General features: G+C 35.8%; 1 protein-coding gene across 1 annotated transcript; it reads right to left on the reverse strand.

Annotated features, from left to right (window-relative positions):
- Positions 1-4,670: 4,670 nt before the first annotated feature.
- Positions 4,671-17,421, reverse strand: LOC110114095. Its single transcript, XM_020846857.2, has 7 exons — positions 16,787-17,421; positions 6,746-6,886; positions 6,411-6,524; positions 6,153-6,326; positions 5,165-5,280; positions 4,999-5,083; positions 4,671-4,921 (listed from the first exon to the last, which is right to left on the reverse strand). The coding sequence occupies exons 1-7, from the start codon at positions 17,309-17,311 to the stop codon at positions 4,907-4,909; spliced, it is 1,170 nt and encodes a 389-aa protein (XP_020702516.1). The 5' UTR covers positions 17,312-17,421; the 3' UTR covers positions 4,671-4,906.
- Positions 17,422-17,901: the final 480 nt, after the last annotated feature.

A 17,901-nucleotide genomic window follows, 5' to 3' on the forward strand; every position in this document is an offset into this window, starting at 1 on the left:
TCTTCTTCTTGTGTTTTTTATTGTAGTTCTTGATTTCTTGTGTTTTAAAGGTCAATTACTATTGTGTGTTTTCCTTTGGATATTTTAATTTAAGTGGGATTGTTGATGAGTTTCAAATTGTTGTTGTGGCACAGTGCGGAGGTTGATATCCACAGATTAATTATTCTGTGCGGATGTCGAACGCCGTTCAGAGACTAATTAAAATATGCCATGTCACCTATTTGATCGGTATCGCGGCTCAGTACCGTCACACATTTTGTTTGGTCCCTGGACAACGTTCTGCATCTGGCCTCTGCACAGAATAATTTCTCCATCCACAGATAGATTTGGAGGATAAAGGGCGAGTGGAGCTGGCGGATAAAAGAAATTGTTTTTAAAATAAAAGTAGAAGCAAGCAAACAAAAATGTTGTCGGATTTTTATTTTAAAAAAATGATCCTCAACAGGCTTCAGTAAACAGTTGTGTTCATGTTGTTAACTTGAGCTATGTCTGCTATGTAAGCAGGCGAGCAGTCCAAACATAAGCCAATTATTTGAAGGAACTGAGTAATTATGTTATTCTTAAGCAATCTATGAGGTTCTCTGAAGGAGTTAATGAGGTCATTTTCATCTATTAGTTGAGAGTTTTGATTATCAATTAAGAGGTATTGGATGTGAAACTTACATATGTAATGTGTATGAATATGTCTTAATTGACTAAAAAAGTTAATTTTTTTTTAAAAAAAATACACTATCAGTATATTTCAAGCACATGAAAATAGAGTAATTAAACTCGAAAATTTTATTAGGTCAATCATGTATAAAAACCACTTAAAATAAAATAATGAAGGGATTTAATGGATGCAAGTGAGGAAGAAGTTACTTTTAAATTTTAATAGATAATTCCCCAAAAAAAAATTTTAATAGATAAAATTAATTATTCCAATTTATGCATATTAATAAGCAATTATTTTCAATAACAAATTATTATCATTACTTTTAATACACTTCAAAGGTATCTATAAACCTTTGTAGACCTCCATTAAGTCTTTATTATTATTATTATTATTATTATTTTGTTTTTGCTTTTGACACATTCAGGTCAAGAAAGGCAAATTTATACACACAAGATAAGACTTAAGCTTAAGACCTCTTAGGCTTTACTTGGAACAGCTTTCTTACTTCTTTGTAAACGCAACATTTTAGAACAAATTTTTAGTTTTTATACTAAACATTTATTTTAAGAAACAATAAAAAAGCACTTCAAAACATGGGGTAGCTTCTTTGCTGCTTTCTCAAACAGTTTTTTAGTACTTTTTTTTTAAATTAGAAATTTTTGTATTAAAAAATAGTTTTATAAAGTAGCAAAAAACTTGTCCCAAATAAAACTTATTAATTGATAGCCAAAACTTCCAACTAATAAACTAAGGTTTCGTTTGGGACGGCTTTTTTATTGCTTTCTAAAACGAAGTTTTAGTATAAAAATAAAAAAATTTATACTAAAACTCCGTTTTGGAAAGCAGTAAAAAAGCCGTCCCAAACGAAGTCTAAGGCTTCGTTTGGGACGGCTTTCTTCCTGCTTCTTAAAACGGCTTTCTAGTTAAAAAGTTAAATTTTTTGTACTAGAAAGCCGCTTTAAGAAGCAGTAAGAAAGCCGTCTCAAACGAAGCCTAAGATGAGCAATGTGCCTCCACAAAGTTAATGGGTAGTTACACAATTTTGTGCCTACTCCATAGAGATGCAGAGATTCAAGATCCGAAAATTAATTATAGCGAGCCTCCGCTAACATTTATGAATCTCTACTCTCTAGAACTTCAAACGAGTCTTTTCAAATTATAACGATCCGCCATTAAGCATATTTTTATAGCAAAATAATGTAAATTATCTTTTACAATTAGGAGCCCAATCAAGCCCATAATTTGAGTTATTTTGACGGGTAAACTACGGAAATCTATTATTAAATTGTTTTTAATGATTATTTTGAAATGATATGATTTTACTAATATGTCCTTTCATATGATTTGACCTAAGGTTAATGAAAGTGAGAGAACCTTCAAAAATAGCCACCAAGTTAAGGGTGTCAAAAATTTACATGGCACAAAAACTAGACTCGAAATCGATCTGAAATTTTTGGGTTAGGGTAAACCCATTTTAAGAATGGATTATGTTCGGGTCCCTAATTTCGACTCATTTTGAATTTCTGATTAGGTTCGGGTCAACCCAGAAACTCGATTTTGACCCACTGCGCTATGCAAGTAGCCCCACCCTTTTGATTTTATGTGTATTAGTCAAATATCGCTCGATTTAGGTTTAGCCTAATCATCATACTAATTATTTCATTTCGAGTCTTCAACGCTCTCAGTCTCAAACTCTTAGCTCTCTGGCTCTAGCTTCCTCTTCATCTCATCATACATTTAGTTGTTTAGGGTAGGGTTGTTAATGATTGGGTTCGGGTTCGACCCGAACCCGACGGGTTGACCCGAATTGACACCCCTAGTTTAGGGTTTCCTCTCCTCCACCTCCTGCCTGGAGCTCTCCTCGATTCCTCTATCTTAATCCATTAGCGTGCACTCTATGCCTATGTTGTATTATTTTTTTTACTTTTTTTAGTTTTTCCATTTAGTTTTTTTGGGTATCTTACTATTTCTTTTTTTATTTTGTTATTATCGGTTTGTTGATTTGTTCCTTCAAATTTAAATTAGTTAGGGTTTTGATTTTTCTGCCTTTGACTTTTTGCATTGAAGACTTTGATATGCAGGTTAGGGCATCATTTTTTCCCTTTTTTTTTTTTTTTTTTTTTTTTTTTTTTTTTTTTTGATTTTTTAGGGCTTTGTATTTTTTAGGCTTGTTTTAGTCTGCTATTAAAGGATTGTACCCCTTGCATGTTTAGTTGACATCACTCATCATGGAATTTTTTTAGGATTTGTTACTTCTTTGTAACAGGATTATGCTTTATTGCTTTATGGATTTATAAATTATAATTAAGTAGTAGTGACATCAGGGATTTAATGTAGACATGCAATTATTGCAGTGTAATTGGTATGTCATATTCGAGTATATCTGTGACTTTAGGACTATGATAGTGATTTCTGGTCACTGGCGGGTATAAATGTTGAACTTGAAATTCTTGAATCAATGATGTGCATTTCATCGTTTATTATGCAGTAAATGCTTCATCTTGTAATGTTGTATTTGCTATGAAGTTATCTCAATGTCTCTTGATATCTTTTGATTCTTGCTTCATTGTTTGTTGTTACCTTGCTTCTAAAGTTCTAATGTATAATTTTACCTATTGCTATTAGTTGTTACCGTTACATATGTAAATTTAATTATGAAAGGCATCCGTGTCAGTTCATGTTAATCCGAAATTAAATTAGGTTGGATTTGAGTTGAAAAGATGGACCGAATCCTAAATCGGGTCATGTTCAAATCGGGTAAAGAATTGGCGGGTCAAAGTCGAGTTGGACCTGAACTCGACTCGCAAATACTATTTGACACCTCTACACCAAGGCCTATTTCCTTGCAAAAGATTCTTGTGATTTGAGCATTTGGCCTCCCCTCACCTTTCATTAGGGGGAGTTTTAACAGATTAAGCTATGGGGTAAATTTTCAGAAGGCAGATTGGGTTTATTGGTAAGACACTATTCAGAGATTCTACCCTCATTTTGCTAAGACTTTATGATCTGAGTTATGATTTCCTATAGGCACAAGGCCCTATAGTTAGTTACCTCTCCCGATAACGAGAGAGAACTTTAACAAACACTATTTATGATTATTTAAAGATATTAATTAAATTCAAATTTAGCTAATTAAACATATAATTAATTTAAAACTTCAGTATCTTAACAAATTATTAATTTGTTAGTCATTTTGATGATAATTTAAATAATTATTTTAGAATTAGTTAGAAAATCTATGACTGTGCCATCAAAAAATTCATTTGATCAAACACAAATCATAATGTAATATTTGAATTGAAAATTTTGGAATTAAATTTAGAAACATCATAACTCCAATTTCCAATAAGCTTAAAGTTCAATCAAACTTTTAGATGAGATGAGCTCAACGACGACAAAAGTTTTTCAATTCATGTCCAAATGAACTGAAATCAAATAGTTCAAATGTAACTAGAAATGTTACGACACTATTTAACATAACAAATAATACCTAAATCTTGCGTACTTCTAGCTAAAATGAGTGCCTCAATCAAAGAAATCTAATGAGCTTAAAATAACATTATTCTAATGTCATTATGGTACTTAAATGCCTCTGAAGCTATTTTTGATTAAGGAGACATATTAGAGATCTAAATAATTTTGGAGTCTTGTCCAACAATCAACAATGATAATCACCACCAACAAATAATCATCACCCGACTGCTATCATCTGAGCACAATTGCCCTAACATCATCACCTGACCACCATAATCAAACTGACATTATTTGATTGTCATCTCTAACTAAAACTACCATCTCCACTTTCTATAGCATTCTCCACAATAGTCACAAGAGGTCAAGTTAATGTTCTATAATTTTTTATCTCATTTTCCTTAATTGAAGAGAAGAATAAACTCTTCTAAACTTACTTATATAGTGGATTATTTCAAAAGAATTAGATCCCATATTTCTTACCCTTTTTGAGTTTTACTCATAATTTTTTTTTCATCTTTTCTAAATTGCATTTATCTACATGTGTGCCAGATATTTTCATTAAATAGTTGAATATGATGAAGTTATAAACAGTTTTGATTGCTATATTACAGACCTCAATTATCTGCAATTTCATCTAGTATCTTTATACATCAAAAGAACATTTAGAAAGCTACTCACAAATACATACTGCACTTACCAACGAATCCACAAAGCTCTTCCTGCTACCACTTGCAGCCATCCAATCCAAACAAATTCATCATCAACTACTGGCAGAAATTATTTATTCATCTCCTACAGAGTAAATGATCAAAAGTTATAGCCATTTGGAACAATATTTAGAAAAAAATACAAACTATTATGTACAGTACCTCTGGAGCTACAACAGATTGAGACTCTGCACTCAGCTCAGATATAGCCTCTGACAGTCTTGCTTCAGACTTCTCATTTGAGTAACTGAGAAAGTAGATATATTTTGATATAATGTTTTTTGTTGAAATAGTACGAGTTTAAGAGAATTAAAAAGAAGATGCGTACGTTGATAGTATCATAACCCAAACGAGCTCAACACAGTCAACCCAAAGAAGTCTCTGCTCAACTGGAATTACCCCGTAAGTAATCAAATGGGCAAAAGGCCAAAGTTTCCACCCAGCCTGTGAAACCGAGTTAGTCAAAGATTTCAAAGATGCAACAGCCAGGCATGTCATGAAAACACATAAATTAAAGTTTCCTTTGGGATGGCTTTTTTACTGCTTCTTTAAGCACCTTTTGAGTACAAAAATTTTTAATTTTTTATTAAAAAGCTGTTTTAAACAGTAAGAAAGCCGTCCCAAACGAAACCTAAATGTCAAAAAAATTAGAAGTTCAGGAATACTGTTCTATAAAATTTAACTGATAATCTTGGAACAACATAAGTTGATTTCTTTTCAAAATACTTTAAGTAAATGGAATAATCAAAGTACTAGTTTAGCTGAGTAATGAAATAATGTCAATGTACTAGGTGAATTTCAACTGTTTGGAAAACTGCTCTATAAAGTCAATGTACTTTGTCGTAATGAAATACAAAGCATTTGTGTAAGGGATTTGGAATATCCTAGAATGTCAAAAATCCTAGAATATTTATTTTTGACGAAGCTGGAATTCATCCGAACTAGGTGAATTCCAACTTTATGAAAAACTCACGGCCTGCGACCTCACCTTCCCCACCCACAGTTGATGCCCTCCACTGTCATTCAACCGTAGCCATTGGTGGCCTGCCACCGCCCCACCATATTTTAATGCATTTGAAATTTATCATAACATAGAAAAAAAATTTCAATGCATTTAATTTGCATCCAACCAAATAACTTGTATATTTCTAAATAAGTATACATTCAAATAACTATGCATTTCTAAAACACATGGACTTTAAAAACATCCAACCAAACATAATTTTTTTTTTTCAAAATAATTTAACATTTCTGGGGCTCATTCTTACAACCCAGTAATCGATAGATGACATAACATGAAGGTTTGTGATTCTTACAGTTAACATAGGCCAAAAGGTAGCTTTCAGTTCGCTGAAAATGTTTGCTGGAGACTCTAATCGCAAGAAACCAACGACCACATAATAAATGCTGTTCCAAATTGCAGACCAGACAGTTTGATCAAATGCTACTTTAACTGGGACCACCCACCAATCGTGGAAGGGAAATAGGTACTACACAATAGAAACAATATATATGAGCATTACAAGCAAAAACTGCAATGACTAATTGCAAAATGCTAGTCAATTCATAGCCACCTCACAGATTTCATAGTAGTAATGAGAAAGAGAACCATGAAGAGCAAATCCTGTGAGTCCTGAGCGTAGCATGCGAGCACGATCAAAGTCAAAAAGAGGTTTCCCTGAATAACACTAACAAAAAAAAATAAAGAGAGGGATTATATACGTTTAAAAACTGGAAAAAGGTGAACAAAGGTTTCGTTTGGGACGGCTTTCTTATACTTCGGAAAGCAATTTTTTAGTACAAAAATTTCTTATTTTGTACTAAAAAATTGCTTTAAGAAGCAACAAAAAAACTGTCCCAAACGAAGCCAAGGTCTACTGAGCATCTGAAGATCAAATGTAGTATTTACCTGAGCAATCCAGTCTCCTATAGAGTAGACAGCTCCACTAATCATCATTTTAGCCAAGACAGGGTTTGTTTTTAAAGCATCCTCATATGCGGTCCAGTTATGCAAGGGTGCATATCTTACAATCTCATATAAAGTCCAACCCTGAAGTAATATAAGTCTCAGTTGATCATTTAAGGATGGTAAGAGTAACGGTTGTGTAAAGATAAATCATTGTTGATACGCTAATCCCTGATCAAAATTAAGAAACGCTGAACCATGCTAGATGACAAGCTCAGTTCTCTAATAAGAGTGTCAAGAGTCACTAATATTTACAGCTTCACAAAGTTCCTGAATAGTACAAAATTTAGAGCACATGCAAAGTCATACACAAGAAAGCTATTGTCATTGAAAAGGCTACTCCACGCTAACAAAAAAGCAGCAGCGAGAAAGAGGGAACATTTTAACACGGTTTAGAGAGAGAGAGAGAGAGAGAGAGAGAGAGAGAATATGATGGATGCACTCCCGCAATGGCAGGCATGTGCAAGCACAGTTAGTGCCAAAAAAAGACGCACGTAGAGGAATAAAACGAAACCGTAGAAGAATAAAAAGAAACCTATACGCTCAGTAGCCAGAAAATTTCTAAAATCTATATGATCCTTAAATCTAACTGCATAAATTTGAGGGTTATCTCTTTCCTCTGGACAATATTCTTCCACTGTTCAGTAGTTCTTCATGAGCCATCACTTGTTGATCTAACAATTTAATGCTTCATACTACCTAAGCAATTAATTTTACTTGGGTTTCGTTTGGGACGGCTTTTTTTCTGCTTCGCAAAGCAGCTTTTTAGTACAAAATAAAAAGATTTTGTACTAGAAAGTTACTTTAAGAAGCAGAAAGAAAGCCGTCCCAAACAAAGCCTTAATCTAACTTCATGAGGCTCAATTGCAGGAGGGGTGGCTCAGGAAACAATTATTCCATCACAATTTTTCAAGTTCATCAAAATGACATCGAGATTTCTCATTTTTGTTTGAAAAGAAGCATGATATGTGCAATTTGATAATAATTAATAAATTAAAAGCATTCCATCCCAACTGAAAAGAAAATATGATGCATAAGACAATCGCCTATTTTGGAGTTCGCCAGCAACTTCAGGTAGAGGGACGAATACAGGAAAAGAAGGTTGCGTTAGAAGGAAAACAGAATAGAGAGACTCAGTGAAGGAGGAGAAACCCAAAAAAGAGAATTGTCATTTTCCATAGCATAACTCTTTTCCATTACAGTCAATATACCCCTTAAGTCCCAATCATTGTTTGCACTATCTGCTGCCAACTGTCCTATCTACAAAACAACGTTGACCAACTCATCTGATCAAAAGGGGTCACCTATCCGCTACTAACAAACTTAAACAAATCTAAATACTTATTATTGGGTCAACCCACTTTCACCCAATGTTATCCTTCCTCATGGTAAACTATAGCCACCCCAAAGTCCTCCGAGGTTTTGCTCCAACCAGGTTTGTATTAACTCCCATTGCCCTTGGAAGAACGATCTTATCCTAACTTGAGGTAAGGATAGGTGTGTCAGAGCTGTTCTTCATCAAGGCACGTAGCATCCTCAATAGGAACATTCTTCCACTAAATGAGGTGGAGTTGTTTTTAAGCATTCCACTTGCAGAATGGCATGAGTCGAGCATACGCTTTAGTTGGAGAACGGGCTTGTTCAACACTTCAACTAGTTATTAGGTGGCAATAGAGTGGGTGAGGTTGGGATTTTTTTTTTTACTGGTTTGAGTGGAACATGAATGATAAAATGAATTTTGGAGTGTGGAAGTAAATCAAGCTTATAAGCAACCTTTCAATTGCGTTATAGAAAGTTTTAAGGCACAAAGTAACATTTAACAAGTTTGGAATATTAGTCAGAGCGGAGCAATGTTTAGTGATAAGACTGAAGTTGGAAGAGTACAAGTTATTTACTTCAAACTAGAGATCCCGACAATGTTTATCCACATGTTGGTTTATACATTGTTGTGTATGTAACAAACTATAGTGCATACTCTACTTTAAGTAGCCAATAGTACACGTCGCTGACTACAGATGACTGGCTTGTATGCGGTTTAAGTGAACCGTGAAGCTTCAAGAGGGGACATTCTAATGGTCGAATGAAGTGAGGTGTCATAAAAAATTCTGCCCATGTTAGGGATTTCAACAACTCTTTGGGATTATCCAAAACATAGCACTAGAGATACTGCTCCAAGCCTCAGTTGAAGACTTCTATTTGTAGGTCAGATTTCAGATGAAGCACGAAGCTGAAATGTTAATATATATCGAGCTCTATGAAAAGAGCATGCCAGAATATGCTCATAAATATGCAATTGTGATCTAATAAAGTTTTCATAATTCCACGCCTGTGACAGATTTCACCAATGAAATTAGAAGCAATGTAAAGAGGTGTGAAGGTTGGTGGCATGATAATTGTGGGCTCCGAAAATTTGCGCCCTAGCCTCTCTGCGGTCCCTTTTTTCTTTTTAGGGTCGTCGTTTAACGCTTAAGTTCCGAGGCAAATTTTTAGAAGGAAAATTGGGTTTTGAATAAGACATTACCCAGAGATTTCACGCTCATTTTACGAGAACTTTATGATATGAGTTCAGATTTCCTATAGGCGCAAGCCCCTAAAGTTAATTACCTCTTCCAAGAGCGAGAGAGAACTTTCGATTAAGGCTAGTCATCAAACATATACATAGTATATGGCGTATAGTAGCAGCATGATTTGGTATTTGAAAATTTAATATTTAAAATTAGAAATTTACCACATTGCACTACTACAATTCACTGTGCCGATTCCCCAACTGCAGCAACCTGCTTCTTTTCTGACTGCAACAAGCCAGTCGAAAACCTTGTCCGACTCCCTCAACTTGTTCAACTCCGACGCCTTTAGTGCCTATACTCAAACTCCAAGTCACCCTTAGCCAAGCGACCTAGCCGCCCAATCCACTGCAGCTGACCCCTTTTTCATCCAGCCAGACCTCTTGTGTCAACACCAGCTCCTAAACCCATCCAGCCAGACCTCTTGTGTCAACACCCTTAGCTAAACTGTGTTTTCAAATATGTACCTAGAAGACCCATACACGTTATTCGTAATGTGTTGGGGGTTGAAGAATCACGGCCGTGATGTCGCTCAACACCTACCATATACGCTCTTCGTAGCGTGATAGGAAGACCCATACTCTCAGATTTTCCCTAAATGAGAGAGACACCGGAAGGCTGCCGAAATTTTTAGTGAAACAGAGGACCTGAATTTGAACATAAGCACAGAGGACTTGAACCTACCAGCAGGGGACTGGTATGAGCAGTAGGGAGAGCTTGAACAAAATGCACAGGGAACTAAACTTTTAAATTAACAAATGCACAATCACATTAAAAGTATAAATGCCAAGTAATAATCACGATCATCAACATGAAAATCAATGAACAATTACAAGGACTTATGGTTTTCAACATAACTCGCTCGCAAGCAACAAAGCCAAAGGAAACTTATGATTTGATTGTAAACAGATATATAAAGTCCTTAAACATTACTGTAAATTGCCTATAAATAATAACAGTTGATGTGTAACATTCACATCATTCACACAAGCAAATGCAACAACCTCAATTGCAAGCAAACACATCAAGCAACAAGGGATCTATAATGTACACAATGAGCTGTTCATAAACAATAAAAAGAGTAATGCAACTAGTGATTTGAAATGATTGCAATGACTACAAGATGTGCGATGAATACAAACATTCATTAACAGATCATCTACAGGAGAGAATCAAGAACCCATCATATGCACAATGCATCATCTACAAGTAGAAGAAGAAAATTTGTAGTGTAAACGTTATAGCTTATGGAAGGATAGGGGCAACGAACTTCGATAAAAATACCAACATTACCATACAATAACAATCAACGATCATATGAAAATTAGTGATGAATGCAACTTATAAGCACACTGCAAGCAACAGTGGTGGATATGCCGCAAGTGTAATAGATCCCTTGTATGAGCACACTATAAGTAATAGTGGTGGATATTCCACAAGTGTAATAGATCCCTTATAGACATAGAAATATAGGCAACGTACTATCCACAAGCGAAGACCAGAAGCTTGTAATGAGCCTACCCGCTCACCCGTAATCAACATCAATTAAACTCGCAAATAAACACATAATACGCTTGCAAACAACAAAACCTCCTGCAAACATACAAATGCAAAATGCAGTGAATGCCAAGACATTTGTATAATTAACGACAACTCAATGCCAGGTGATATGAATTTATCCTTTACAAGAAAAAGCGACCACTATAAAACAAATGCAAGTGCCTACGAGCAACATTAGAAGATCTGCATACAACACAACTTGTTCACACGTAATAGTAGGAAGCTTGTAATGCATATAGCAAGCATTACGAACAAAGATAGTGAATGTATCACCGATGTGGTGGATCTTCTATAGGCATGAGAATTTCTTATAGGCATGGGACAGAAGATTGTGGCCAATGCAAATGCTCACTGGAAATGGTTGGAGATTTGTTGTACGAGCAACAATGATAATCATCAACATACAATATACACTGCAACACCCTTGCAGTCAATAACCAGATAATGGCCGTCAAATATATTCATCCTCTGCAAGAAAAGATTGATGACGTGTTATGAGCTATTATAGGAGTCTCGTCATGTTTGCCGCAAGCTATCCACAAGCAAAATGCAAAATGATTATAGTAAATGCAGAAGAATTGCAGCAAATACAATTATCTATGAACGCCTGCAAGAGATTCGTTAGTGTACAACAGTCTACATGCATAAAGAAACAAGAGACCTGCAGCTGCTATGCCACGACACCGGATCTACAACACTCGACAAATAGACAAATATGTCCACAAGCTGTTATGCCACGCCACCAAATCTACAACACTTATAAAAACAGACATAAGATATCGACAAGCTTCCTAACAAAATGTTGTGCACACTCAAAGGACAATCATTTGCATGACTCGTTGATACGAAATATTTAAAATGTCCTCCTGTATGCATTGCAACATGCAAAACTTGTTATGAAAACATGCAAGCACTTGTGCAAATGCGTATACACATATGCATTTAAGACATACATATCTCTTGTACAAGTACGACAATCGTATAACCAAATCATACAAATTGCATGCAAAATCATATACTTGCATGGGCCCCGACGAGCATGCTATAGGTACACACGTAATGTATGAGGATGCTGCGTGGGTCAAATGATAAATTTAAGTTCGAACCTGATCCTTCTATGCGATAAAATAGAAGTCGACACTGTGAAACCCCTTAAGTAAAAAAAAAAGAAAGCTAAATCTTAAACATCGAGTTACCTTTTGGTGTAATGATTGAAATTTTTATAAGAAACTTTGCAGTTAAGCGTGCACATCCCAGAGCTATTCTAGGATGGATGACCTACTGGGAGTTACACCAATAAAGCAAAACCGTGAAGCTTTAGGCCAAAACGGACAATATCTCAGTAATTAAGAGTTTGAACTGTTACAAATGATATCAGAGCAATACACCAACCGGAAGATGGAAGTTAAGTGCTATACAAGACAAAGTGCTATGTCATGAGAGCAACCTCTTGAACCCTGTATGGGACAAAGTGCTATATGACAGGAGCCACCACTTGAACTTGTAGGGGCCACCTCTAGAGTCCTATCTACCTGATGAATGATTCTGGGATACATATGCTGATGAGGAGGACGTCAGTTACTTAAGTGGGGGAGATTGTGAAACCCCTTAAGTAAAAAAAAAAAAACTAACTCTTAAAGATCGAGACGCCTTTTGGTGTAATGGCTGAAATTTTCATAAGAAACTTTGCAGTTAAGTGTGCTCATCCCATAGCAATTTTGGGATGGGTGATCTACTGGGAAGTTACATCAACTGGGCAAAACCGTACGGCTCTTAGGACAAAGCGGACAATATCTCAATAGTTAAGAGTTTGAGTTTTTACAGACACGACACGAACTATCAAACAAATATACAGTTAACGTCGTGATTGAGATATTTGTTTTAATGCGTTTATATTAGGCTTTCAAGGCCTATAACTAGAAAAATTAACTAATAAAAGCATACAACCGATAATGAACCCGATCCTCTGCTGGAAATTAGGCATAGTCAACAAGGTTCAATCAACAAAAAATGAAATGGCCCATGAAAATCCTGATGATAGCCGTGTTGAATATTTATCTCAATTGGAGGGGACCCTATACTTTCCGATGTTTTCAAGCTACAACAAAATATAAATCTTTTAAAGTGACTACAACATTACCTCGATGATGCCCTTGTTGATAGAAAACTTCAACCGGAGGAGAGCACAAATATTTGAAAATGCTTCCAAAATGCCCATAAAAAATTAAATTTTCAAAAATATCAAAATGTAAAATATTTAAAATTAAAATAAGTCATCAATCACATAAAGCTAAATCCATCCATCATTCACAATAGTTTACTGAGAAGGACAATTTAAAAATTGCTTCAACTCATAAAGAATAAATGTCTTATAAAGAATATCACAATGATTCATTCTCAATCTGTCTCTTTCCCGTAAGAATGTGGCACATGTCCTATAATCGATGATTTTGCTACCAAATGGCACAACACCGATGGTTTTGCTACTAAATGGTACCACAGGTAAATGGTTATGATCGGGACCCTTGATTGAGAGGTTTTGTCGTGAAATGACATCATTATATTATGGTCATAGTTAGATCCAGCATGCTCCCCAATTGATTTAAATCAACGAGTAATGAATCAATAGAATATAATCGATAAGACATAAAGCCCCCTGTTAGCTAAGGTGATCCAAATTTGTCCCCTTAGACAAATATTCACCCCAGGTCTACAAGGTACCATTGTACGAAGCAGCTCAAGGCTGCCAAAAAGGATCATTCTATCAGGTTGGGTTGACTACCTCCTATAACCAAGTTGACCAGGGACCATGATGGCCCGGGACGACGGAACTATGAGATCTTGATCGGGCTCATCATCATTTCCTCACCATCCGCTTTAAGTGCAAGATGATGAAATTTCTAATTTTAATATCAAAATTTCAAATATCGAAACCCATGCTGCTACTATACACCAGATACTACGCATCTCTACATATCTGTTTGACGACTAGCCTTAATAGAAAGTCCTCTCTTGTTATCAGAAGTAATTAACTATAGAGGTTTGCGACTATAGGAAACTAGAACTCATATCATAAATTCATAACAAAATGAGGGTGAAATCTCTGGGTAGTGTCTTATTTAAAACTCAAATTGCTTTCTGAAAATTTGCTTCGGAACTTAAGTATTAAAACTCTCCTCAACGACCTGAAAACGAAGAAATGAGAGGAAGGGGTCCGCAGAGAGGTCGGGGCGTGAATTTTCAGAGCCCACAATGGTTAAAGGTCGGGATTTATTTGTATTTGTTATTGCAATTTTTGAAGCCCAAGAAGTGTCTTAGCTTCCTAGCATAGCTGATTGAGTAGGTTGAACATAGTCGTGGAACTGAATAGCAGCATTTAGGAAGCAACTATTGTGATGGGATCGATTTAGGAATGTGGGACAATGCATCCACTACTTTGTTCACATTGTCCGGTTCATATTCAGTTGTATAGTTATATCCAACCAATTTAAGAAGGAATCATTGATGTTCCCGATGTTTGAATCACCTATGTCAGGAGCTCATGAATATTTTTTCAATATATTCTTATGGTAATTGGACAAACCAACAAGTATTGTCACCACTTTGTTACAACCTTTATTATAGTGAACATCTCGCTAACATATGTGGATGCCTATTTCATTTAACTACTTAATTTCTTATAATGAAATATGAGTGGCTTATTGTTTTTGGTTCAGAACTACACTAATATAGTTGCTGAACACATCAATACCAACGATAGAAGGCTTGTGAAGTCTAATGGCATCAAAAAGGTGGTCCGCAGAAGTATGTTTTAGCCGCTTAAAGGATTATTGAGCATTGGCATTCCAGAACGTATCCATTTGAGCAGGTTAATCAATAAGCTATCCATGACTGCAAATTTTTTGATGAACTTGCACTAATAGCCAACTAGATTGAGAAATCCACAAAAAAGCTATGAATGTCATGGGACTTGGCCATTGCAAAATAACATATATTTTGTCATGATTAGGCATACACAATCTGTGGAGACAGTTTAGGCAAGGTATTATACTTTTGCTAGGTTTAATGAACATTTTGAGCGATGGGAGTGGAATGTTATAAAGCGGAGACAATCAAAGATATATTGGAGGTAGAAGATGTTATCATCCATTGTACCGATACATATAAGAATATCATCAAAAATTACATTTAACAATATTATTCAAGATGCTTTGGAAAGTGGATGGCATGCTCATGAAGCTAAATGGCAACACAACTAATTCGTAGTGGGCCTCATGTGTTTGGAAGGTCGTTTTTGAATGATGTGGATGCCATACAAACTTGATGATAGCCAACACATACATCCAATTTCAAAAAAATGGGAGCCCATGGAGTTCACTTAGCATTTCACCCCCTTCGGAATGGGGAACTATTAGACTGGTCTAGCCAGTCCATACGGGACTGGCTTACGGGCGAAACATGAGGAGGTTTTCCGCCTCCTGTATGCGACCGCCCAGGTTTGATGGAGCCGTTTTAGAAGGATTTTTGAGGGAGTTAAGAGAGAAATTTGAAAGTAGGGACTATTTAGAGATTTTCTTTTGAATTGTATGCATTAAATAGTTGGTTTTCCTAGGGTTAGGGCATCTTGAATTTGGCTGAAATTTGATATCTCTTAGGTTTAGGTTTCTTTTAGGCTCTAGCGGCGTCTAGAGAATCGGGAGAGATCGATCCTCCTCTCGAATTGAGGATCACTTGTATCATGTTTGTTTTTCTTCCGTTAGTTGATTTTTCTCAGTAAAGTTGGCTATTTTTCTTTTATTTTTCCTCTACTTGTTGAGTATCCTCGCTAATTTTGTCAAGATCGTTAGGTTTCACTTGAGATCTTCAAGTGTTTCCTATCAGGAACCTATGTAAGGTAGTCAACTGATTTCAAGCAAGAAAAATTTAGATGCGGAACCCTTCTCTCTCTTATCTCAACAATTTCAATTAGACTTAATTCCGTTATGGGAAAGTGAAATTTAGATGCTACAGTTTTCGACGTTGTAGGAGTAGACCAGGTTGTGCTGTCAGTTAAGATGTGGAACCAATGTTGGTTTTCCATCATTGAACTTATCTTCGATAAATTTGGAAAATTAAATAGCCTGATCGTGTAGACATTGAAAAATATAAAAACATCTTACCGTAAATGTTAAAAGAGAATGTATATGGAGAGAACTTAGTGACACTTATAAGTTTTCATGAGTATAAATAGTCTCTTCAACATGCAAGGATTAAAACATTTGCAAAGTTGAGTCGCAAGATCTAAACAAAGCAACTAAAGAAGAAATTCCTTTTATCAAATATAACTTTATATGATTTGCATAGATGAATATATCCCACGAGCAAAAGATGAGACTTTTGAGTTCAAGGAAAATATTAACAAGAAGCATCTCTTATTTATTGTAAATCAACAGTTGTGGACTGCAATCACTCAATAAGATACCACAACCCATGTTTGTGTATTGGAATTCAATGTTTCTCTCGCACCACACATATCAAGATATTGGCTCTCAAGCCTTGAACAATTGGATATCCACCCAGAATTTGCAAGTGAAACAAATAGGAACCATCTGACACAGTTGTTTGACTCCACAGTTACAGGGAAGTTATCGCGGAACAAAGAATGATCACATCAAAGCCAAAAAGAAGAACGGGGAGTAGAAAATTTAAGATACGGATAAAGTTTAAATGACATGCAAATAATCCCAAATCCCAATCTATATTTTTTTAAGGAGTATAAAATATATGATAATTAGTGAAATAATTAACTCCGATGCGAGTAATTCACGAATAAAAGCAAGGAGAGCTGAATCATGAGAAATAAAAGATTAAGATGACCCACATGCCAGTAATCACTATCGACGGTGAGCATCTTCGTGACGGCAAATGAGCCAGCTGCAAGCACAATGGATGCGTTGATGATCCGATCAACAATCTTATACTGATCCCCCCTTTCTATCGGAGAACCAGAAGAAGAGGAAGACGAGGAGAAGGCCAATCCTCCTTCCACACCTCCATCACCCCGGCTTTCGAAAGCAAATCCCACGATCTGGTTCGCACTTGGTCCTGGCTGATCGAGGCAGCTTTCGTCATTCTCTCCTTCCCTGTTTATTAGAGGTGCGATCGCATCAAGCTGATCCATCAAGTCGACGCTCTGGACGGGGATGACGTCGAGTCCGTCATTAATCGACACGGAAGCTGGCGGCGGCCGAAACCTACGAGCTCCGGTAGGACAGACGGCGGAAATTCTGATACAGGAGGAGGAGGAAGACGGTAGGTTAAAGGAAGACTTGGACCTGAAGAGCGTGGAAGTTGAGTTGGAGAGGGAGAGGAACCTCTGAGAGGCTATGGTATTGATGACCGCCATGAGAGGGAGCGAGCGAGAGAGAGAGAGAGAGAAGCGACGCTTTTGCTTCCGCTCAAACTTCTCTGGATTGTGCTTTTGGTACGACCATTTTATTGTTTGCACGTCTATTTGGTTTTTGTTTAGATAAGAAATTTGACTTTACATGCATATATAACTGATCAATTATTTTTAATATTTATTTATTTTAAAAATAAAAATGGATCAAAAGCTTATTTTGAACTAAAATATAATTTCAATAAAAATATAAGTCAAAATTACTAGCTCAAGAGACATGATCTTTTAAAAAAAATGATGATAATTTTTTCCTTGACATTAATCTAAAAAACTTAAGCAATAAATCTATCATAAAGCTTTCAATAATAATCGTTGTATTCCGACCATTTTAAATAATATCATATCAATGCTTAATTGCATCATAATAATAGTTGATAGATACTTACAAACTCAAAAGTTAGACTTTTGCATCAAATAATGTTATAAATTTAAAATCATATTAATGTACTAGTTTGTCGGACCCAGTCCTCTGTCCCGGTGAATAGTCATGCTACTTTTGTCAATTCTCTTATGATTGTTGGTAATGTAACATGTGA

Source organism: Dendrobium catenatum, unplaced genomic scaffold (genome assembly GCF_001605985.2).
Source record: "Dendrobium catenatum unplaced genomic scaffold, ASM160598v2 fragScaff_scaffold_498, whole genome shotgun sequence".
Classification (NCBI taxonomy): Eukaryota; Viridiplantae; Streptophyta; class Magnoliopsida; order Asparagales; family Orchidaceae; genus Dendrobium; species Dendrobium catenatum.

Bases quoted from the DNA above. Each gene is read 5' to 3' on its own strand.
- LOC110114095 (XM_020846857.2), bottom strand. From the start codon at position 17,311: ATGGCGGTCATCAATACCATAGCCTCTCAGAGGTTCCTCTCCCTCTCC. The intron at 6,327-6,410 runs GTGGCTATGAAT...TCTATTGTGTAG, and splicing joins ACTACTATGAAATCTGTGAG to TACCTATTTCCCTTCCACGA. The intron at 5,281-6,152 runs GTAAGAATCACA...TCGGTTTCACAG, and splicing joins CCTTTTGGCCTATGTTAACT to GCTGGGTGGAAACTTTGGCC.